The 25,196-nt window shown below is 48.3% G+C and overlaps 1 protein-coding gene across 3 annotated transcripts in view; it reads left to right on the top strand.

Annotated features, from left to right (window-relative positions):
* EWSR1 (EWS RNA binding protein 1) overlaps positions 1-25,196 on the top strand; it is a 129,996-nt gene that overhangs the window by 65,728 nt on the left and 39,072 nt on the right. Inside the window, exons 7-12 of one of the 3 annotated variants that reach the window (XM_075319983.1) lie at positions 9,541-9,845; positions 16,970-17,147; positions 19,701-19,735; positions 20,363-20,395; positions 20,520-20,638; positions 22,206-22,335. In XM_075319983.1, coding sequence (XP_075176098.1) covers positions 9,541-9,845; positions 16,970-17,147; positions 19,701-19,735; positions 20,363-20,395; positions 20,520-20,638; positions 22,206-22,335 — 800 coding nt within the window. Of the gene's footprint in view, positions 1-9,540; positions 9,846-16,969; positions 17,148-19,697; positions 19,736-20,362; positions 20,396-20,519; positions 20,639-22,205; positions 22,336-25,196 lie in introns of those variants that run through there. The other 2 variants (XM_075319982.1, XM_075319984.1) reach the window with 2 other exon arrangements.

The following is a 25,196-nucleotide window of genomic DNA, read 5'->3' as shown; positions in this document are numbered from 1 at the left end:
GGGGACGAACACCTTCAGTTTGTGGCACTGCCTTTCGGCCTGGCGACAGCCCCACGGGTATTCACCAAGGTCATGGCATCCGTTGTGGCAGTCCTACACTCTCAGGGCCACTCGGTGATCCCGTACTTAGACGATCTTCTAGTCAAGGCACCCTCCCGGGTGGCATGTCAACACAGTCTGACCGTTGCTCTGGAGACTCTCCAGAGGTTCGGGTGGATCATCAATTTCCCAAAGTCAAAATTGACTCCGACCCAATCACTGACTTCGGGATGGAGTTTCATACTCTCTCAGCGATAGTCAAGCTACCGCTGGACAAACAGCGTTCGCTGCAAACAGGGGTGCAATCTCTCCTTCGGGCCCAGTCACACCCCTTGAGGCGCCTCATGCACTTCCTGGGGAAGATGGTGGCAGCAATGGGGATTCTGCTGTGGGCGGAGGCCACAGCCTCCACCATCTCCGCGGTTCACATCCCGGGCGTAGAAAACTGGGAAGCAGACTTTCTCAGTCGCCAGGGCATGGACGCAGGGGAATGGTCTCTTCACCCGGACGTGTTTCAAGAGATCTGTTGCCGCTGGGGAACGCCGGACGTCGATCTTATGGCGTCTCGGCACAACAACAAAGTCCCGGCATTCATGGCACGGTCTCAGGATCAGAGCTCTGGCGGCGGACGCCTTAGTTCTGGATTGGTCGCAGTTTCGACTGCCTTATGTATTCCTTCCTCTGGCAATGCTGCCCAGAGTGTTGCGCAAGATCAGGTCCGACTGCCGCCGCGCCATCCTCGTCGCTCCAGACTGGCCGAGGAGGTCGTGGTACCCGGACCTGTGGCACCTCACGGTGGGTCAACCGTGGGCGCTCCCAGACCGACCAGACTTGCTGTCTCAAGGGCCATTTTTCCATCTGAATTCTGCGGCCCTCAACCTGACTGTGTGGCCATTGAGTCCTGGCTCCTAGCGTCCTCAGGGTTATCTCAAGAGGTCATTGCCACTATGAGACAGGCCAGGAAACCGACGTCAGCCAAGATCTATCACAGGGCTTGGAGGATCTTCTTAGCCTGGTGCTCTGATAAGGGGTTTACCCCCTGGCCGTTTGCCTTACCCACGTTTCTTTCCTTCCTTCAATCCGGAATGGACAAGGGTTTGTCTCTCGGCTCTCTCAAGGGATAAGTATCGGCGATTTCCGTGTTTTTTCAAAAGCGTCTAGCCAGGCTTCCGCAGGTCCGCACGTTCCTGCAGGGAGTTTGCCACATAGTCCCACCTTACAAGCGGCCGCTGGAACCCTGGGATCTCAACAGGGTTCTACGGGCTCTTCAGAAACCACCTTTTGAGCCGCTGCGGGATGTCTCTCTATCACGTCTTTCGCAGAAGGTGGCATTTCTAGTGGCAGTTACATCACTCCGAGTGTCAGAGCTTGCAGCGCTGTCATGCAAAGCCCCCTTCCTGGTATTTCACCAGGATAAGGTGGTTCTGCGTCCGGTCCCGGACTTTCTCCCTAAGGTGGTGTCCCCTTTTCATCTCAATCAGGATATCTCCTTACCTTCATTTTGCCCTCATCCAATTCACCAGTGTTAAAAGGATTTGCATTTGTTAGATCTAGTGAGAGCACTCCGGATCTACGTTTCTCGCACGGCGCCACTGCGCCGTACTGATGCGCTCTTTGTCCTTGTCGCTGGCCAGCGTAAGGGTTCGCAGGCTTCCAAGTCAACCTTGGCTCGGTGGATCAAGGAACCGATTTTTGAAGCCTACCGTTCTTCTGGGCTTCCGATTCCTTCAGGGCTGAAAGCCCATTCTACCAGAGCCGCGGGTACGTCCTGGGCATTGCGGCACCGGGCGACGGCTCAGCAGGTGTGTCAGGCAGCTACCTGGTCTAGTCTGCACACTTTCACGAAACACTATCAGGTGCATACCTATGCTTCGGCAGACGCCAGTCTAGGTAGGCGAGTCCTTCAGGCGGCGGTTGCCCACCTGTAAGAGGAGGGCCGTTGTCGGCTCTTTTTATCGGGGTATTCTTTTACCCACCCAGGGACTGCTTTTGGACGTCCCAATTGTGTGGGTCTCCCAATGGAGCGACAAAGAAGGGAATTTTGTTTACTTACCGTAAATTCCTTTTCTTCTAGCTCCTATTGGGAGACCCAGCACCCGCCCCTGTTCCCTTCGGGCTGGTTGTTCTTTTGTGTACACATGTTGTTCATGTTGAATTGTTCTTTTGGTTCATGGTTTTCAGTTCTCCGAACATCCTTCGGATTGAATTTACCTTAGACCAATTTATAAGTTTCCTCCTTCCTGCTTTTGCACCAAAACTGAGGAGCCCGTGATGCACGGGGGGGTGTATAGGCAGAGGGGAGGGGTTACACTTTTTAAAGTGTAATAATTTGTGTGGCCTCCGGAGGCAGATGCTATACACCCAATTGTCTGGGTCTCCCAATAGGAGCTAGAAGAAAAGGAATTTACGGTAAGTAAACAAAATTCCCTTCTTTACAAGCTGGACACTGACTACTTTACATTGTATCAGTGTCATATCTTCAGTGTTGTCCCATGAAAAGATAATTACAAAAAATGTGAGGGGTGTACTCCTGTGATTTATGGCAGCGGTAACTGCACTGAGAGTAGAGCTGCTAGACGTTTAATGAGACAACGCTGGTGTTTGTCATTGCACTCCTCTCTGCTCTAGTCCAGGCACAGTGTAATCGCACACCACTCTGTAATGAGCCCAGGAGAGCAGACTCATTACGTGTCTGGCACAGGTGCGTCTGCTCTCTTGGTGATTGTTCAAAATCATATAATGCCTGTTGCTGCAGTGTTTCATGGAACATGCCATAGGTCACTCTTCAATACTTCTCTATGGGAACCTCTTTCTGGCTTGTGGCCTAACTTCTGACATTGGGCGTTTGTGACATAACTTCCAACTTCCAGAAGGTAGTCGCAAGATGGTGCTGCGGGAATAGAGTGGCGCAAAAAAGTATGAAAACTCCACAGGGTTAGTAACGCTAATTGCAGGGAACGTACATTTAAAGCACACCTCTAGCGCTGAAGAAAACAAACTGTGGAGTGGTGCATTAACCCCTTCACGACCGCGGGCAGTAAAATTACGTCCTATTTTAACGTGACTTAACGACCAGGGACGTAATTTTACGGCCTAAAGTTCATTTGATTGCCGTGGCCATAGCAACGGCTTTCAAATGATGTCCCCTGCTGTTTCTTACAGCAGGGGACCTTTGCTTCACGATGCCACCCCCCCATCGACGATCGATGTGATTTTATGTTGCATTTTGATTTTATTTCATTTTCATTTTATGTTGCATTTTTTTCCCGATACCCTTGTGAAAAAAAAAAGCTACGTGGTTGAAGCAACAGTTTTGTGGTAAAAAAAAATTTTTCTTTTCACAGCTCAACTTTATAAACTTTTGTGAAGCCCCCAGGTGTTCAAAGTGCTCACCAAACATCTAGAAAAATTATTTGAGGGCTCTAGTTTCCAAAATGGGGTCACTTGTGGGGGAGCTCCATTGTTTAGGCACCTCAGGGGGTCTTCAAACCCGACATGGCGTCCGCTAATGAGTGCAGCTAATTTTGCGTTGAAAAATTCAAATGGCGCTCCTTGCCTTTCGACCTCTGCCGTGCGCCCAAACAATTGATTTTTACCCCATATGGGGTATCAGCGTACTCAGGAGAAAATGCACAATAAATTGTATTGTGCACTTTCTCTTTTCTCCCTTGTAAAAATGAAAATTTTATGGCTAAAGTAACATTTGTGTTAAAAAGTAAAATTTTCATTTTTTCCTTCCACATTGCTTTGGTTCCTGTGAAGCACCTAAAGGGTTAATAAACTTATTGGATGTGGTTTTGAGCAGTGTGAGGGGTGCAGTTTTTAGAATGGGGTCACTTTTGGGTATTTTCTGTCACCTAGGCCTCTCAAAGTCACTTCAAATGTGATGTGATGTCCCTAAAAAAATTATTTTGTAAATTTTGTTGGAAAAATTAGAAATTGCTGATGACCTTTGACCCCTTCTAACTTCCTAACGAAAATTTTTTTTTTTCGAAAATTGCGCTGATGTAAAGTAGACAAGTGGGAAATGTTATTTCGTAACTATTTTGTGTGACATCTCTCAGATTTATGGGCATACATTTTCAAAGTTTGAAAATTGCGACATTTACAAAATTTTCGCACAATTTCCTAAATTTTCACAAACGCAAAAAATATCGGCCTAAATTTACCACTGAAATGAAGTCCAATATGTCACGAAAAAACAATGTCAGAATCGCCAGGATCCGTTGAAGCGTTCCAGAGTTATAACCTGTCAAAGTGACACTGGTCAGAATTGCAAAAAATGGCCCGGTCATTAGGGTGTTTTAGTGGCCGGGGGTGAAGGGGTTAAATAAAATCCTAAAATCTCTTGGCTCTGCAGCTACTGTTCCATGATGTTGCCATTTAAATTGATGAACTGTGCTAAAATTGGAGTTCTCACTACACATTTAGAAAATCGGTGATCTCTCATTTCTTGTGTATTAGACACGTAACGCTCCATTAGGGAACCAGTTCTCAGGACTCTATACCCCAATGACATGTATGTAAAGATGCTTTGATGCTATTTAAGTACTTGCCTTTCTTAGGCTAGTTTCACACTTGCGTTGAACGGTATCCGTTGCATTGCGTTGTGTAACGGATGCAACTGATGTGTTGCCTATAGTGGCACAACGGATGCTTCAAAACAACGCAATTAGTTTTTGTTTTTTTTTTTTTTGTTTTTTTTACAGTTTTACCAGCGGCAGACTATTGTGAACGATCAGCTGATCGCTCCCAGTAGCCGGCTGCCGGGTGATCAGCTGATCGCTCCCAGTAGCCGGCCGCCGGGTGATCAGCTGAGCGCTGTCACATGCCGGCGGGCAGGCGCTCAGCTGAGCGCTGTCGCTTGCCGGCGGCCGGGTGCTCAGCTGAACGTTCGGCCAGCGCAAGCCAAAATAAAGTTTGATTTAAAAAAAAAAGAGCATGCGCAGTGAAATCCAGAGGATTCCGCTGCTCAAAATAACGTTACATGCTGCGTTCCTCCCGCTGGGCGGAAGCAACGGAGCGTCGCCCAGCGGAAGCAACGCAGGTCCTTTTGGTACAATCCGTCACCCATACAAGTCTATGGGAAACGGCGGAATCCGTTAACGGATTCCGCTGTTTTCCAAAAGGGCGGATTGTAACGGAAGGAAATAAACGCAAGTGTGAAAGTACCCTTAGAAATTCATTTTGCTGTTTTAGAGAAATCCATAGTTGAAATTGTATGTTAATGAGTTGCAGTGCAGAGGGTGGGCACTTCAGATATCTCGTCTTCCTCCCTCCCATTTTTCCTGCCTGTCTGAATCACTGGTTCCTGAAACGCCAGAGACCATGTCAGAGCAGGTAGGGAGTTGTGGGGAAAGAGGCAGAGATGGAGACAAGTTGTAAGGGCAGTGACCTCCCCACTAATCTTGTCCCTCATTAGCATAACATTTCAAATCTGAGCGCAGCATAAAAAAATGGCCTGATTCCAGAGACTGTAGCAATTTACTGGATGCTTCTTGTTATTTTGAGAACATCTGTGTTTGTCTGATGTAGTTGTAGCAGAGATAAGACATGAACCAAATATTAACCATGATTAGTGAATTTGCCCCATTGAACATAACAGCATGAGCACGGCTCTACACAAAGTACTAGAGAATGGAGTTTGAAAACCATTGATCCAGTGATTGTCGGGGCCTTCCCATAGTGTATACCTCTAGAATGCAAAGTAAATGTGTCTGTCCTTGTGTACACTCATTTAAAATGATTCTCTAAGTCTGCAGGGAAACCTTTCCTATACCGTTACGTTACTCTATTGCATAAAATATACTTCCTACATGCTTCCTTTTTATGGGCTTCTGAAAGAAGCACCTAGACTTTTCTAAAGATCTTAAATTGTAAACATCAACTCTTTAAAAATTATATAACGTATTTTTCGGACTATAAGACGCACCCTGGTTTTAGAGGAGGAAAATAAAATTTTAAGCAAAAAATGTGGTCATGACACACTGTCCTCAAATTCTCTACTAAGGTACCCCATCCTGGTAATGATCTTCCTACCTTGTATATGATCCCCATCCTTGTATATATGTCCCTCATCCTGATAAATAGCCCCATCCTGATAAATAGCCCCACCCTGCTCATCCTATAGCCCCACCCTGGTATATTGGCCTGTATCCTATGGCACAGAAAAAAGCGTTTATACTCTCCTTTCCTCTCTCCAGCAGCATCGCTCGTCCTCCGGTCTGTGTCAGCAGCAGCACCGCTGACCTGTGTGGAGCATTCACCGTTCCCCTGCAGCATCGCAATGTCCTCATGTCTGCCTGCTGATGTGTTTGGAGACTAGTGGTGCGCACAGGGATGACGTCATTGCTGTGCGCACCGCTAGTCTCCACACACATCAGCGGCCAGCAGACATGAGGACATCGCGATACTGCAGGGAACAGTGAGTATACCACACTTATTCACTGCCCCCCTGCGCTGATGATGATGCGCAGGGGGCAGTGAATATAGCCACACATGATCACTCCAGGCTGTAGTTGATTAAACCAAACAAAAAAAAACCTCCTAATAAAAATGTATGTTTTACTTCTATATCAATTAAAAAGGTTATATTCATGCAACCAGAGACACACAATGTGCATGAAGTGTTAGATACACCGGATGGAAAGTGTAAGGGTAATTGTATCTAGGGGCTCTGCAGATCAATGGTAAATAAACCTAATAGATTCAGACCCTAGGAGATATAACCCTTAATTGGTCCCTGCCTAGCTATGGGGCTTTAAGCACCCTAACTTTCTTGGTGCCCCCATTCCATGGCGGCTGCCCCTATTGTATCCCTTACTAACTTGAAGATAACCATCACCAAATTTACCAGAATAAAGTGCGAAGTGCAAAACCACATATACACAAACAGACACAAATTAGTAGAGCGGTTGCTACCCAAGAGTCAACTGCAATAAATATTTACACTAGGTGACACCTTAGGGGTGCTTCACACACAGCGAGCTCGCTGCCGAGATCGCTGCTGAGTCACGCTTTTTGTGACGCAGCAGTGACCTCATTAGCGATCTCGCGCTGTGTGACACTGAGCAGCGATCTGGCCCCTGCTGCGAGATCGCTGCTCGTTACACACAGCCCTGGTTCGTTTTCTTCAAAGGCGCTCTCCCACTGTGACACACAGATCGCTGTGTGTGACAGCGAGAGAGTGACAAATGAAGCGAGCAGGGAGCAGGAGCCGGCGTCTGGCAGCTGCGGTAAGCTGTAACCAAGATAAACATCGGGTAACCAAGGTGGTTACCCGATATTTACCTTAGTTACCAGCCTCCGCAGCTCTCACGCTGCCTGTGCTGCCGGCTCCGGCTCTCTGCACATGTAGCTGCATTACACATCAGGTTAATTAACCCGATGTGTACTGTAGCTAGGAGAGCAAAGCTAAGCGGTGTGCGCTGGTAACTAATGTAAACATCGGGTAACCATACCCGATGTTTACCTTAGTTACCAGTGTCCGCAGCTTCCAGACGCCGGCTCCGTGCAGGCGCAGGGTCGCTTGCACGTCGCTGCTGGCTGGGGGCTGGTCACTGGTCGCTGGTGAGATCTGCCTGTTTGACAGCTCACCAGCGACCATGTAGCGATGCAGCAGCGATCCTAACCAGGTCAGATCGCTGGTCGGATCACTGCTGCATCGCTAAAGTGTGAAGGCACCCTTAGTTACCCAGAACTGGTATCATCAGTAATTCACTGGATCCATTGAATCTGAACAATGAGATCAAGGCACTCTAGATTGTCACTCATTAAATTCACTAGCAAAGAAAGATGCAAAATAGCATACCGCTCACTGGTTGAATGTCTACAATCCAGGGATTACAGTCCACATATAAAGGAGAAAGCACCATACTCCATTATTCCAAGGATAACAAATTAGTAGTAAGGGATACAATAGGGGAAGCTGCCTTGCAATGGGGGCACCAAGAAAGTTAGGGTGCTTAAAGCCCCATAGCTAGGCAGGGACCAATTAAGGGTTATATCCCCTAGGGTCCAGCATCTGAATCTATTGGGTTTATTTACCATTGATCTGCAGAGCCCCTAGATACAATTACCCTTACACTTTCCATCCGGTGTATCTAACACTTCATGCACATTGTGTGTCTCTGGTTGCATGAATATAACCTTTTTAATTGATATAGAAGTAAAGTATACATTTTTATTAGAAGCTTTTTTTTGTTTGGTTTACTTAGTTGATACCCCTGATACTATATCCTTTTGGTCTTTTGTTTAAAAACCAGGCTGTAGTTGTCAGGGGTGATCACGCGGGCCAGCTGTTTACTATGCGTGCACCCCCCCCGCCCATCATCCCGCCCACCTATCAGCGCCGACTTCAGCGCTGAGAGATGATGGGTGGGAGGATGGGCGTGCATATGAAATGAGCGGGCCCACGTGGTCAAGGTAGGCGCTGCTACAGCCTGCTCCTGCCGCTGATGACCTGCTCCACCGCAGCACACTCATTCCCCGCAGCCCTACATTCAGACTAAGATGCACCCCCCCACTTTCCCCCAACATGTGGGGGGGGGGGGGGGGAAGTGCATTTTGTAGTCTGAAAAATACAGTACCTTGCATTTCCCTTTTCTGCAACCTACAACCATGTCAACTAATATACCGTATATGCCAGCGTATAAGACGACTGGGCGTATAAGACGACCCCCAACTTCTGCCCTAAAAATATAGAATTTGGGATATACTCACTGTATAAGACTACCCCCGTTCAGTATGCTTCAGTATGCTAAGAGCAGGGGGCCGCACTGTGTGAGGTGTTATTTTTTTTTTTACTGTCCAGTATAACCAATAGGATTAGTGCAGGGGCGGGGGAGTCACCGGGCCGAGAAAGGGGGCGGGGTCGGCAGCAGCACTTACGGTACTGTAGCAATATGCACACTTACACCAGCATGTAAGCTCTTCATTAATGTCCCTGCATGGATGCGAGGGGAATCTGGCGTTACTGCACTAATCCTATTGGTTATACTGGACAGTGAAAAAAAAAAACACCACCTCACACAGTGCGGCCCCCTGCTATATATCCGCTGTATATGCTGTATGATATACCAGTACGGGGCCGGGCTGTGTATCGCGTTTCCATAACGACGAGGCAGGAACTTCCCTGCTAGAGCGCTGACGTCAAGGCAGCGCTGCTTGCCTCTGATTGGCCAGCGCTCTGCCATTCAGCAGCGGTGACAGGAAGTTCCTCCCTCGTCGCTATGGAGGCAGAATCCAAGCGTGGAACGGAGTGGAGCGGCGCACTACAGCACCCAGGTGTATATCCGGCGTATAAGACGACCCCCCACTGTAGCCATTATTTTAAGGGGGTAAAAAGTCGTCTTATACGCCAGTATATACAGTACTCCTTAGGCATTTTGTTTTCCATTATTGGGCTGAAAAAAAAATATCTTTATAGCGTTCTTCTTTGGCACACATAAAATGATTTATACTTGTTGCAGGTTCTGTAATAAATCTAAATTTTGTTTTTAGCTATTCGACATCCCAGCCATCGAGCTATGACCAGAGCTCATACACTCAACCCAGCTCATATTCTCAACAAAGTAGCTATGGACAGCAGAGCTCCTACACTCCGCAGAGTAACTATGGCCAATCGGGAAGTTATGGTCAGCAGAGTGGCTATAGTCAGCAAAGCAGCTATCAACAGCAGCAGCAACAACAGCAGCAGCAGCAGCAGCCTCCACCCACAAGCTACCCCCCTCCAACTTCATCCTATGGAAGCCAACCTCCAAGTCAGTATGGCCAGCAGAGTAGTGGTGGTGGTTATGGACAGCAGAGTGAGTAAACTTCAAAATTCTATTTCATGTGTTTGATGTGTAGAAAACCTCACATGTTAGAAATATTTGAAAATCTTATTGCTTTACAAACAACAAAATGCATTTGATTTATCAGACATCCATTGTACATGTATGGCACAGCTTGAAGTGCGTTAAAGCCATACATATGTAGCATGATGATTTCTCTATCTGTTCATTAGGGGACACAGGAAACCATGGCATGTATGCTGCTGACACTTGGAGGCTGACACTATGCTAAATATATTTAAAAAAGTTGGCTCCCCAGTAGTATACACCCACTGATCGGAGATGAGCTGATCAGTTTAAGTTAAGTGTCCGTAGCTCGACCAAGCTGGCATAAATGTCAGTGGTTGTCAGCTGTGAATCAAAGCTGACGTCTTTTATAACAGCTGTGATCACTGCTAGCACTGATCGTGGCTGTTTGACCCCCTCAGATGATGCTATCCATACCAACCGTGGTATCTCAATGCTTTATTTGAGAGAGGATCCCTTTTTCTCCAGTGCTCTATGGTTGTGCATGGTGTCGCTGATGGCCCTGTAGTCACTCTGCTAAGGTAACCTGTTAGACTGTCTTTATGGCAGGGCCTAACAAGTCTTCTACCAGTGTGACACTGTGACACTAAAAGATGTAATAGTTTGCATGCATAAGTATTGTAGGGTATTAGACAAGTGATCAAACAAGTGAAAGTTGGTGTGCTGCACTAGGAGTGTGAGGGTGGGGTGGGGGATGCTAACCAATTTTGTAAAGAAATTTATAAAAAAAAAGCAAATCTCTAACCCCCCCCCACCACCTGGTGTCACAATTTAAAAAAAATGTCTTTTCACTATAAATACAAAGGTAAACCCAATGCACGTAATTGATATTGCAGAAACTGGCACCAACCGATAGTGAGCACTGTAAAGAAAAAAAATGAAATGGCAAAATATAGCTTTTCTATAATGCCTCCCAAAAAATAATTGAAAAAAAGTCATCGAAAATATCACTTCGTCTTCTAAAAATCAAGCCCTCGTTGGTTTTAGTCAGCAAAAAGTGACAGCAAACAGCATATGGATTGTTTTTTTTTTGTAGGAACTGATGGCACGCAGAAGTGCTTTCGTGTGCCATCCGATCCTACACAAAAGACATTAAAAAGCTGGTCTTGTCAGTAGGTAGGCAAAAAAACAGGCACTGACCAGGACAAACAGAATGGTCGTCTGAGCACTAAAGAATCACATTTTTATGTTTCTTCGGCGCTCCATTGGGAGACCCAGACGATTGGGTGTATAGCTACTGCCTCCGGAGGCCACACAAAGCATTACACTAAAAAGTGTAAGGCGCCTCCCCTTCTGGCTATACACCCCCCGTGGGATCACGGGCTGCTCAGTTTTCAAGCTTTGTGCGAAGGAGGTCAGACATCCACGCATAGCTCCACTGTTTTTAGTCAGCAGCAGCTGCTGACTATGTCGGTTGGAAGAAAAGTGGGCCCATATGGGGCCCCCAGCATGCTCCCTTCTCACCCCACTTTTGTCGGGTGTTTAAGGTTGAGGTACCCATTGCGGGTACGGAGGCTGGAGCCCACATGCTGCTTTCCTTCCCCATCCCCCCTGAGGGCTCTGGTGAAGTGGGATCTTACAGGTCTCCAGGCACTGAGACCGGGCTCCATCCACAGACCCAGAGAACCTGCTGGATATGGAGCTGAGTATCGTCAGGGACAGGGCCCTGCTACATTAAGGTACTCTGTGTCCCCGGGCAAGCGCGCACACACACACCAACATTGCTGGGAGTGTTAGTGCGCCGGGGGCAACAGCGCGGAGCGCTCGTGCTATTATTCACTGCAGCTTAGCTGAGTGAATTTATGTATTGGGAACTGCCGCGCCGGCCGCTGCTGGGTGTTTTTTGCACTGGGGCGCGGCTGGGACTTGTGGTGCGCCGGGGACTTCCGCGCTGGGCGTGCACAAGGACGGCCGCGCTTATTACTCGAGTCCCCGGCTTTGCGGCCTAGTTTTCGTTTCGTTCCCGCCCCCAGCCCTGCCAGTCAGGAGAGGGGCGGGACGCTGTACAGAAAGTCAGCGCCGAGGGCTGGAGTCTGCTTTGCATTCTCCAGCCCCCTTCACTGGACACAGTGGGACGCCAGTTTCCCGCTCTTGTCTGGGGCACGCCCACGGCCCGCCCCTCCTCTCAGGACGCCGGCAGCCATTCCTGCACGCAGTCTGAGCTGGGGAACGGAGACAAGCTCTGGGCAACCAGTCACACGGCTCTGGCGACCACACACCCGCGTTATAGGCGGGCGGTAAGCAGCACCTGAAGTGCTGACCCCACTAAATACCGAAGTGTCCATTTATATTTTATGCTTGTATAACACTGCACTGTAGGTCGCTATTTTTGGCTATATGCCCTCCTAGATGGCGAGATAACAGCAGCAAAAAAGCAACGGTGCTAAGGCACAGGCTTTCTAGGCTGCTTGTATTGCATGTGCTGAAGTGTTCATTTGTACTTATGCTTGTATGCTATACATTGCACTGTACGGTCGCTACTCTTGGCTATATTCTCCTAGATGGCTGGACAACAGCAGCAAAAAAGCAAGGGTGCCAAGGCACAAGCTTTCTATGCTGCTTGTATTGCATGTGCTGAAGTGTTCATTTGTACTTATGCTTGTATGCTATACATTGCACTGTACGGTCGCTATTCTTGGCTATATTCTCCTAGATGGCTAGAATACAGCAGCAAAAAAGCAACACAGGCTTTCTATGCTGCTTTTACTGCATGTGATACTGTTCCACCGGCAGGTTCCACTGACCCCCATTGTGTGCAATGCTCCCCTGTAGCACTTGGTCAGCCGGGGTCTCTACTACAGGTGGCCAAAGGAACCACCTGTGAACCCTGTCCAGGGACAGGGACGGAGTTGCAGTTTCGGCTGATAGATTGTCATGGGATAGAGACTTTGCAGTCCAGACAGGCCATGGGCAATCTTGATCAATGCTCCCTGGCCACCCTCATTTGGAACATAATCAGTGCTCCGGGGGGGTCCCAGGCATTCCAGGGTAAAGGCTCTGACACGGACGACAGTCCCAGACAGCCTAAGCTAGCTCGCTGGGTGCGGCTCTCGGCTTCATCACTGGTCTGGGTCCCAGCAGGAGGACTCTCTGTATGATGAGGCAGACGTAGCTGATCAGGGCTTTGATCCTGACACCGCTCTCAATCCGGATACACCGGATGGTGACGCCATGGTGAATGATCTTATAGCGTCCATCAATGGAATGTTGGATGTTTCTCCCTCAGCTCCCCCAGTGGAGGAGTCAGCTTCACAGCAGGAGAAATCCCTTTTCAGTATCTCATGCGTATATTGAGTACTTTTCTGGCCACGCTGACTTCAGAGAAGCAGTTCAGAAACACCACGCTTACCAGATAAGCGTTTCTCCAAACGTATTAAGGATACACGTTATCCCTTTCCCCCCCAATCTCCAGGCTTGCGGCTAGATCCATAGTTGCAGTGGAGATGGGACTGCACTTAAAGATGCCATGGACAGACAGATGGACCTCTGGTTGAAATCTGTCTGTGAAGCTATCAGCGTGTCGGTTGCTCCGGCATTCGCAGCCGTATGGGCACTCTAAGCTATTTCAGCTGGTCTTGCGCAGCTGGTCTTGAGCACATGTACATCTGTGCCGCAGGTGGTGTCCTTAACCTCGCAATGTCTGCATTGCGACTTACCCTATTAATGCTGTCCTGGAGGGACAGTCGAGGTTTCGGTCCTTCCCAGGCTCGGGCAGGTCCCAATTGTCCTCGTCCAAAAGGGCTCAAAAGGCTCAGAGGGGCTCAGATTCCGGCCGGGCTCAATCACGCCCAAGGAAGGCAGCCGGAGGAACCGCTACCAAGGCGGTCTCCTCATGACTTTCAGCTCTCTCTCTCCGCATCCGCGGTTGGTGGCAGACTTTCCCGCTTGGCGACATTTAGCTGCCACAGGTCACAGACCGGTGGGTGAGAGACATTGTGTCTCACGTGTACAGGATTGAGTTCTGTTCTCGTCCTCCGGCTCGATTCTTCAGAACTTTCCCACCCCCCCCGAGCCGATGCTCTTCTGCAGGCAGAAGGAGTGGTAATCCCTGTTCCTCTTCAGGAACAAGACACGGTTTTTCCTCCAATCTGATTGGGGTGCCAAAAAAGGATGGCTCTTCCGTTCCGTTCTGGACCTAAAACTGCTCACCAAGCACGTGAAGGCCAGGCGGTTCCGGATGAAACCTTCCGCTCCGTCATTGCCTCAATGTCTCAAGGAGATTTCCTAGCATCAATAGACATCAGGATGCTTATCTCCACGTGCCGATTGCTCCAGAGCACCAGCGTTTGCCACGTTTCGTTATTGAAGACGAGCATCTTCAGTTCGTAGCCCTGCCCTTCGGTCTGGCGACAGCCCTACGGGTTTTCACCAAGTTCAGAGCAGCAGTGGGAGCAGTCCTGCACTCTCAGGGTCACTCTGTGATCCTTACTGGGACGATCCACTTGTCAAGGCACCCTCTCAAGAGGCATGCCAACACAGCCTGAACGTGGCGCTGGAGACTCTCCAGAGTTTCGGGTGGATCATCAACTTTTCAAGGTTAAATCGGGCACCGACCCAATCGCTGACATATCTGGGCATGGAGTTTCACACTCCCTCAGCGATAGTGAAGCTTCCGCTGGACAAGCAGCGTTCACTACAGACGGGGGTGCAGTCTCTCCTTCAAGGCCAGTCACACCCCTTAAGACGCCTTATGCAGAGGCAGTCACTTTCGTGCAGTTTCATCTGCGTCCACTTCAATGGGACATGCTTTGCCAATGGGTTGGGGAGTCGACGTCCCTAGACAGGAACGTCTCCCTTCTCAGACGGTCAAGGACTCTCTTCAGAGGAGTCCATCCTTTAGATCAATGTTCTGGAAATCTGGGCAGTGTATCTTGCCCTGCAAGCCTTCCAGCAGTGGCTGGAAGGAAAACAGATCCGAATTCAGTCGGACAATTCCACAGCGGTGGCATACATCACCCACCAAGGCGGAACACGCATCGCCAAGCCTACCAGGCAATCCGGCGGATTCTGATGTGGGTGGAAGACAGAGCATCCACCATATCCGCAGTTCACATCCCGGGCGTAGAAAATTTGGAAGCAGACTTCCTCAGTCGCCAGGGCATGGACGCAGGGGAATGGCCTCTGCACCCAGAAGGGTGTCAGGAAATCTGTAGCCGCTGGGGGATGCCGGACGTCGACCTAATGGCGTCTCGGCACAACAACAAGGTCCCGATTTTCATGGCGCGGTCTCACGAGCAAAGAGCTCTGGCGGCAGGCGCCTTAGTTCAGGATTGGTCGCAGTTCCAGCTACCCTATGTGTTTCCACCTCTGGCACTGTTGCCCAGAGTGCTACGCAAGCTCAGCTCCGATTGCCGCCGCGCCATCCTCGTCGTCCCAGACTGGCCGAGGAGGTCGTGGTATCCGGATCTGTGGCATCTCACGGTCGGCCAACCGTGGGCACTCTCAGACCGGCCAGACTTACTGTCCCAAGAGCCGTTTTTTCCACTGAATTCTACGGCCCTCAACCTGACTGTGTGGCCATCGAGTCCGAGATCCTAGCGTCTTCAGGATTATCTCAAGACGTCATTGCCACCATGAGAAGGGCTGGGAAGCCGACGTCTGCCAAGATCTACCACAAGACGTGGAAGTTATTCTTATCTTGGTGCTCTGCTCAGGGAGTGTCTCCCTGGCCATTTGCATTGTCTCCTTTTTTCCTCCCTTCCTGCAATCTGGTTTGGGAAAAGGTTTGTCGCTCGGCTCCCTTAAAGGACAAGTCGCAGCGCTGTCGGTATTCTTTCAGAAGCGCCTAGTACGACTTCCTCAGGTACGCACGTTCCTGCAGGGGGGTTATCACATTGTCCCTCCGTACAAGAGGCCGTTAGACCCATGGGATCTGAACAGGGTATTAATTGCTCTCCAAGAGCCGCCCTTCGAGCCTCTGAAGGATGTTTCACTTTCTCGACTTTCACAGAAAGTGGCCTTTCTGGTAGCGGTCACGTCTCTTCGGAGAGTGTCCGAACTAGCAGCGCGGTCATCCAAAGCTCCCTTCCTGGTGTTCACCAAGACAAGGTAGTGCTGCGCCCGATCCCAGAGTTTCTCCCTAAGGTGGTATCCCCTTTTCATCACAATCAGGATATCTCCTTACCTTCCTTTTATCCTTATCCATTTCATCGATATGTAATGGCTTTGCATTGTTGGATCTGGTGTAGAGCACCCAGAATCTACATTTCCCGCACGGCGTCCCTGCGCCGCTCGGATGCACTCTTTGTCCTTGTCACTGGTCAGCGCAAGGGGTCGCAGGCTGCAAAATCCACCCTGGCTTGATGGATCAAGGAACCAATCCTTGAAGCCTACCGTTCTACTGGGCTTCCGGTTCCATCAGGGCTGAAGGCCCATTCTACCAGAGCCGTGGGTGCGTCCTGGGCATTACGGCACCAGGCTACGGCTCAGCAGGTGTGCCAGGCGGCTACCTGGTCGAGTCTCCACACCTACACCAAGCATTTTCAGGTGCATGCCTACGCTTAGGCGGATGCCAGCCTAAGTAGATGAGTCCTGCAGGCGGCGGTTGCCTCCATGTAGGGAAGGGCTGTTTTTACAGTCCAAACTTGAGGTATTCATTTACCCACCCAGGGACTGCTTTTGGACGTCCCAATCGTCTGGGTCTCCCAATGGAGCGCCGAAGAAGGGAATTTTGTTACTTACCGTAAATTCCTTTTCTTCTAGCTCCAATTGGGAGACCCAGCACCCGCCCCTGTTTCCTTCGGGATTTTTGGTTTGTTCGGGTACACATGTTGTTCATGTTGAATGGTTTCAGTTCTCCGATGTTCCTTCGGATTGAATTTGTTTAACCAGTTATTGGCTTTCCTCCTTCTTGCTTTTGCACTAAAACTGAGCAGCCCGTGATCCCACGGGGGGTGTATAGCCAGAAGGGGAGGGGCTTACACTTTTTAGTGTAATGCTTTGTGTGGCCTCCGGAGGCAGTAGCTATACACCCAATCGTCTGGGTCTCCCGATTGGAGCTAGAAGAAAAGGAATTTACGGTAAGTAACAAAATTCCCTTCTTTACTACTTAACCTGTTATTATTTTTTAGGTAGTTATCGTCAAGATCACTCAAGCAGCAAAGGGCCATATGGTCAGGAGCCTCACCAAGGTTTCTCTGGCTCTGAAGGGCGCAATTCTGGAGGTTCTGAATCTCGTGGCAGAGGTCGGGGCATGTTTGACAGAGGTGGCATGAGCCGTGGTGGTAGGGGAGGCCGTGGAGGCATGGGGTAAGAGGATATCTACAATCTATTAACTAATGTGTAATTCTTCTGCAGAGAATTTTTTTTTTTTTTTTAAGGTGTCAACTGCAAACGCAAGGCACTAATGGGTAATGGTATATATGGGTTTACTCGCAATCTCTAAGGCTAGGTTCACATTTCCATTGTGTTAAATCCGTCAGGTCCGTCAGCGACTGATCCGTCGTTTTTTAGATGTCAACTGACGCAACGGATGTGTTTTTCCCAGGAATCCGGTGAAAAAACTGATCCGCCGCGTCCATTACATCCGCCGTGCGTCCGTTTTTTGACGGATCCGTCATGAGCCGTTTGTGTTTGGGACAGCCCAGTGGGTGTGCCAAACATGCTGGGCATGCTCAGTAGAGCATGACGGAATCCAGCGCTGGATTCCATCGTAAGACAGATTACGACGGAATCCAGCAGCATTGACATCCATTACAAGCTTGACGGATTCCTGCGCGGTGCGTTAATTTTGACAGCCCAAAAAAAGTTACATTCTGTGTTTCCGCCCGGCGGTCAGTCCAAAAATTACTGACCGCGGCACAGCGGATGCAACGCAAGGTCATCAGTCGCAATCCGCCACTAATACCAGAATATGGGGAAACAACGGAATCCGCCAAATGGATGCCATTGTTTACCATAGCCGCGGATTGTGACTGATACTAATTGACGGAAATGTGAACCTAGCCTAACTAGTGGTGTTGCAGCTGCTGGGGCTTCCCAGATTTCACCTGCATTTGACTGACCTGAATTGTGTTTACTCACATAATGATGGGGGTGGGGGTGCTAAAACTTGTAACCTGCAGTCACAAGTGGGTCGTTTGGTTTTGTTTTTTTTAATAAACCAAAAAAAGAAAAATACCAAAAGAGCAGAGATGTCTGTCTTTGGTTGAACAATGTCAGTCCTTGATTTGCTGCTGTTCAAGTTCTGGAATTGCTGATGAAGTGAATGTTGACAATGATGGCCCCAGTGTGCTGTTCTGAAGAGTCCTATTGGGGAAAGTGCATAATGAATGTTTAATGGTTACTGCAATATTAATGGTTCTGTTTTTTACCTTTCAGAGCAGCACTATTAGGGGTATCTGGGTTTTCACACCCATGACACTCATTGGGTTATAATTGATTTGTTTGGGCGCCACCTCAGTGTAATCACAGCCCTTTACACTCCAGTAATAATAGGAGGGTTTCAGTAAGTATGCTTGTTCATTTCATGTAAAGCTGCACACAGCTCTATAGCTTTGTATTCGTAGCCTTTTTCTACCCACGCTGCTTTGGTGTTGGCACATCAGCAGGGGTCCACTATATTGTTTTGTGCAGCTTTAGTCAGCAGAAAACACTTTGTGGAGCTGTTCAGCTTCATTGTGCTGCCCTCTCTATTTTTCCTTGCGGTCTGTGTTTCATATTGGCCGTTTTGATGTACCTGTTTTGTTACGAAGCTCTGAAAAACCTGCTACTTAACGGAGGTCTGCTCCATATCTACCAGCAAATGGCAAACATGAAAATCGGTGTTTTTCTGTATTCCTTTGTCCTGATATGGAGCGGTCCGTATGCACTGGATGCTGCTCTTTTTTGTGATTTGGGTGGTGGGGGAGTTTTGGGGAAAATTTGATTATAGCTTAGGTAAACTGCAGGTTTTTCAAAGCTATTTACGAGGTAGGTAACATGTCACCCCCAAATAAATATCAATATGTATTGACTTGACTGTTTGGATTTGTATTGCTTTACTTGGATGCACATGAAAATCCCTTATTTTAACATGCTTTGTCAAATTTATATGCCACAGGTTACAAAGTGAGAGCGTTGTATACACTTCAGTTCTTAAAAGTACCCACTCAGCCGGCAGCATAATGAAAAGTGGGACTCGATGTCTAAATGGAGAGAGAATGTCTAAATTTAATCAGACCACTAGTTTAATCAGAACACTGTGTAAATATACTAGAATGTAACTCTTGTAGAGTAGTTATATGGTCCAAGGTTTAATGCAATTCTGTAACTTTCTACTGTAGACCTGTAAACTCTTAATTGTAGGGTTTTAAGGGCAGAAATTCTTATCGACTGTGTGTAATAATAAAAGCTGGAACTACTGATATTAAAGGTGCAATGCTTCATTGGCTGTTGGTTTATCCTAAGTGTCGCATTGACTGGGCACTGCCATTCTGATTTCTAACACGAAGAATAAAATGTGTTTTATGTAGTGCACACTATAGTTGGGATAACTGGGATAACTAAATGGCAGTGCCCTAAGGTAAGGGTTTTATATTTCTGGGTTATTCTGGTGGAATTGTCTTGGAGTTGAAGCATTGCACGCTTAATACCATCATTTAAGGTTTTAAAAGTACAGTGTTTAGAAGTGTATAAATTTGTAGGAAGGACTTTAAAATGATACGACATACTTAGAAGATTAGTGCTGCGCTGAGATGATTTGTACGGACATGTTAAGCCACTGCCGGCTCTGTACCCTTGAACCCCCTGCGAGGCCCAGAATGCTTTATGGCTCTTTAAAGGGAAAAGGCCTTCATTTCTTCACCTTTATTCTCCCAGCAGCGGTGGAGAGCGAGCTGGCTTCAGTAAGCCTGGTGGTAAGTTTTTGAGTATTACAAATGGGTAGTGTAACACAGAACAATGCCCCATTCCCCCCCCCCCCCCATTTTTTTTTTAACAAAATATATTTTTTAGCTAAATTTTCTTTTTTATGGTCACAAAAACCATGGTGTAAAATGTCTCATGTGCAAAAGGTTCTGGCTGGCATTACTGAGGGGTATACATGGTTTATGTGGTTACACCACAGGAAGCTACACAAATGAATACAGAATTGTGTGTTAACACGGGGAGAGTGAAAATGACTGCACAACATTGGGTGTGAAATCTACATACACTTGGGCACACAAACTTTTTCCAACTCTTGGTTTTAAGTGTTAAGGTTCCTTGTGGACACTTAAATGCTTGCCCTTTTACTGCTACCATACTCCATAGCAGTAGGTTGTGGTAATTGTGCAGTATTCGTATGCTTTGTGGGATTTAATCCCTATAAATTCTAAGGTATTCAAGAACCAATCCTCCAGAGATGGTTCTAATATTGGCCCCTACTTGTGTGCCCTTGAAGCCCCTTTTACATTGGTATTACTTAGCTTTGATGTTAATGTTTGTGTCGCACAGGTTGCTTTTTCTTGTTGAGTGATTTTTCTCTTTGTGCTTTCATCTGCCAGGCCTTCTGGATGACGGTCCCGATCTTGATTTTAGTAAGTACATTTTGATGAGAAAAATCAACTAAACAGTTAGTTGTCTGCTGGCAACACTAAGTGAAAAAACAATGTTTATTTCAAGTGCTGTGTTTTTTAATTTTATTTTAAACTTTTTATTTAGTGCCCCCTATGGAACCTGAAGAGGAACCAGAGAACAACACAATCTATGTGCAGGGTCTGAGTGATGATGTGACTGTTGAAGAGATAGTAGAATTTTTCAAAGAGACTGGTGAAGTGAAGGCGAGTAGTGTCTCATGTATCTATAATACATGACTAGATCTATCTCTTCGGTTCTACACAGTAGCATGCCGCCGTCTGATTGCTCTGATAATGTATTTTGCACCGCATGTACGGTGTCTGTTTCTAGCTTACTATTTTATAATCACTATATCTGGAAACACAGGTACTTAGATTTTTTTTTTATATTTATACAGGCATTTTGCAATTAGGTTTTTAACATTTCTGTTAATCCAAAAGTGTTAACATACTGTAATTAAGTCAGGCCTTTGTCAGTCATTTATATTGACGATACGTTTTACAAAGTAATATTGCAATTTGCGGCATGACCATGTCTCATGAAAAGGGGAATTTGAAAGGACCTTGTCTAAGCTTAGAACTGCATTGATTATACTTTTCTTGTTACTAATGAAAACTGGCAACAAGCTCATTGCCAAACCCATTCATATCCATGTTGGTGAGCTCTCATATTAACATGGAATAGTTGTCTACATTAGTACCTGGTATAAGTGCTGCACATCAAGTTACCAGAGTAAGCTTTGTGCAAACTGACACCCATCGCTCTTTTATGGGGGAAAAAACCCATATGTCTCTGGTGTGGTCTTTTCTTTTGTTAACATATTGTCTTAATATTGACTGTGGTCAAATTATAGGCCTAGGAGTAAGTCGTTAAAGTGAACCTGTCAGGTACGAAAAAGAAAAAAAAAAAAAAACACTATTCACATGGCGATATGGGGTTAATCTGCAAGTTAATAGTGTTCTGAAGCTGAGCACCCCACTGCTGGGAGGAAATGACCTTTATTGCTTCTGGCAACCTTGGGCTTTCAGTCAGTGTAGTTGCCAGCGTGACTTCAAGCGTGGTGGCTGTATCTGTTCCCCCACCACTGACTGACAGCCGCCTTCTGCGTTAATGCAAAATATGTTTAATGTTTTGCGCTATTAGCGCTGTATGTGAATTGTTAAGGAGGATTTTCACAACATAAACTGATTAGCGCAGCAGATTGTTCTACTGATGCTGCTGCATATCTTCACCCACTGTAATGTGAAAGGGGAGATTTGTGGCCTAATTCTTAGGGTATGTGCCCACGATCAAGACTCACTGCGTCCTGACCTGCGGGGCCGCCAGTCTCCTCCGCAGGAGAATGCAGCTGCTTGTACCCATGATCAGGGTTCAGTGTGCTGCGGTCTCCTCGCTTGTGTTCTCTCTATGGAGGATGTATGCGAATCCGCAGCAAACAATTGACATGCTGCGGTCTGGAAAGCTGCAACACAGGTCAGTGTTTGCTGCGAAAAAAACAAGCACAGTGGGCACAGGATTTCTAGAAATCCCATCCACTATACTTGTACTGTACAACACAGCGTTTTGGACACAGCAAAAACACATTACATCCAAAACGCTGTGAGCACGCAGCCTTTACAGAGGCATTTATTGTTGAGGATGTTGCTGGGGGAGGTCAGTAGCGGAAATGCCGTTTTTGAATCTACAGTTTTATAGTTAGGGTTTTATGTTTGGGTATGTGTGTTTTTTTTTTTTTTGTTTTTTTTTAACGATCCAATTTCCTTTTTATAGATAAACAAAAGAACAGGACAGCCTTTAGTGAATATATTTACAGACAAGGAGACTGGTAAACCAAAGGGTGATGGAACGGTTTCATTTGAGGATCCACCTTCAGCAAAGACTGCTGTGGAGTTGTTTGATGGTTTGTATCTACTGTCCTGACCTACAAAGGTTAAGTTTTTCCTGATGAAAGCTTAAATGACTGAATACTTCCAAAAGTATTCAATGTAAGTCCTAACTGTGCTGTTTCATGGTGGCCAGTCTGATACATACTGGCTTTCTTTGTCGCTCTATTGGGAGACCCAGACAATTGGGGTGTATAGGCTATGCCTCCGGAGGCCGCACAAAGTATTACACTTAAAAGTGTTAAGCCCCTCCCCTTCTGCCTATACACCCCCCCGTGCTCCCACGGGCTCCTCAGTTTTTTGCTTTGTGCGAAGGTCAGACACGCACGCACAGCTCCACAGATTGGTCAGCAGCAGCTGCTGACCATGTCGGATGGAAGAAAAGTGGGCCCATATAGGGCCCCCAGCATGCTCCCTTCTCACCCCACTCTTGTCGGCGGTGTTGTAAGGTTGAGGTATCCATTGCGGGTACGGAGGCTGGAGCCCACATGCTGTTTTCCTTCCCCATCCCCCTCGGGGCTCTGGTGGAAGTGGGATCCTATCGGTCTCCAGGCACTGAGACCGTGCTTCATCCACAACTCCTGTGGAGCCTGCTGGATAGGAGCCGGGTATCGTTCAGGGACATGGCCCTGCTACTTGGAGGTACTCTGTATCCCGGTGGGGACCGCGCACAGCAACACTCCAGCTTTGCTGGGTGTGCTAGTGCACCGGGGACCGCGGCGCTGACCGGGTTAATATGTGCCATTACACACTCAGCGTTGCTGAGTGTGTTTATGTATAGGGACTGCCGCACTGACCGCCGCGGCCATGGAAACACTGCGGCGCGGCTGGGACTTGTAGTGCGCCGGGGACTTCCACGCCGGCCGCGCTTTTACGGCGGCCGCGTTTATTACTAGAGTCCCCGGCTTTTTGCGGCCTAGTTCCTTTCCTCCCACCCCCAGCCCTGACAGGCAGGGGAAGGGCGGGACGCTGCTCAGAACGAGCAGCACTGAGGGCTGGAGCATGCTTTGCATACTCCACTCCCCTCACTGTGCACAGTGCAGGCACCAGTTCCCGCTCTTTCTGGGTCACGCCCACGGCTCCCTCCTCTCCTCAGGACGCATTCCTGTCAGCTCCTCGGACGCTGCAGAGGGGGACAAAGTCTGGGAGACCCAGGCAGGGACTCTGGTGGCCTCACAACCGCTTTAAGCGGGTGGTAAGCAGCACCTGTGGTGCTAGCCCCATTGTGCAGTAGTGTAACATTATATGTTTAGTTTACACTGTATAGTGCACAGTTGATTTCTGGCTATATACCCTATTGTGTTGCTCAGGGAAGATTATAGCATGGCGCCCACGAAAGGCAGGGGTGCCAAAACACAGGCTTATTATGTTGCCTGCGCCGCATGTACGACCCCGCTACCGACAGGTTCCACTGACCCTCATTGTGTGCACTGTTCGGCCCCTGTGGCACTTGCTCAGCCAGAGCCTCTGCTAGGGGGGGCCCAGGGGGAGCCACCTGCTAACACTGTTCAGGTGACAGGGACGGAGTTTGCAAAACTCTCTGAGACTATGGCTAAGATACTAGAAGCCTTGCAGTCCAGGCCGGTATCTCAGCACAGGGACTCTGTTGAATCTTTGTTCCCTGGCCCACCTCAGCTGGACCAACAATGTCCTCCCGGGGTATCTCATGGATCCCAAGCTGAGGGTTCTGACACAGACCCCAGCCCCAGACCGACTAAGCGAGCTCGCTTAGATTTTCCCTCGACATCATCATATTGTGCAGGGTCTCAGAGGGGGGAAGCTCTGGTTGATGATGCGGAGACAGCTGATCAGGATTCTGATCCTGAGGCCGCTCTCAATCTTGATACTCCGGACGGGGACGCCATAGTGAACGACCTTATTGCGTCCATCAATCGTATGTTGGATATTTCTCCCTCAGCTCCTCCGGTGGAGGAGTCAGCTTCCCAGCAGGAGAAATTCCGTTTCAGGTTTCCCAAGCGTACACAGAGTATGTTTCTGGACCACTCTGATTTCAGAGAGGCAGTCCAGAATCACAATGCTTGTCCAGATAAGCGTTTTTCTAAGCGCCTTAAGGATACACGTTATCCCTTTCCCCCTGACGTGGTCAAAAGTTGGGCTCAGTGTCCCAAAGTGGATCCTCGAATCTCCAGACTGGCAGCTAGATCCATACTTGCAGTGGAAGATGGGGCTTCACTCAAAGATGCCACTGACAGGCAGATGGAGCTCTGGTTGAAATCCATCTATGAAGCTATCGGCGCTTCTTTTGCCCCAGCATTCGCAGCCGTATGGGCGCTACAAGCTATCTCAGCAGGTCAAGCGCAAATTGACGCAGCCACACGCACGTCCGCGCCACAGGTGGCGTCCATAACCTCTCAGACGTCGGCATTTGCGTCTTACGCTATTAATGCTGTCCTGGACTCTGCGAGCCGTACGGCGGTTGCAGCCGCCAATTCGGTGGTACTCCGCAGGGCCTTGTGGCTACGGGAATGGAAGGCAGATTCTGTTTCCAAAAAGCGCTTAACCAGTTTGCCAATTTCTGGCGACCGATTGTTTGGCGAGCGTTTGGATGAAATCATCAAACAATCCAAGGGAAAGGATACATCCTTACCCCAGCCCAAACCGAACATACCCCAACAGAGGAAGGGGCAGTCGAGGTTTCGGTCCTTTCGGGGCGCGGGCAGGTCCCAATTCTCCTCGTCCAAAAGGCCTCAGAAAGATCAAAGGAACTCTGATGCATGGCGGTCTAAGTCACGTCCTAAAAAGACCACCGGAGGTGCCGCTACCAAAGCGGCTTCCTCATGACTTTCGGCATCCTCACTCCGCATCCTCGGTCGGTGGCAGGCTCTCCCGCTTTTGCGACACCTGGCTGCCACGGGTA

Source organism: Anomaloglossus baeobatrachus, chromosome 1 (assembly GCF_048569485.1).
Source record: "Anomaloglossus baeobatrachus isolate aAnoBae1 chromosome 1, aAnoBae1.hap1, whole genome shotgun sequence".
Classification (NCBI taxonomy): Eukaryota; Metazoa; Chordata; class Amphibia; order Anura; family Aromobatidae; genus Anomaloglossus; species Anomaloglossus baeobatrachus.
This window is presented reverse-complemented; position numbering and strand designations above follow the sequence as displayed.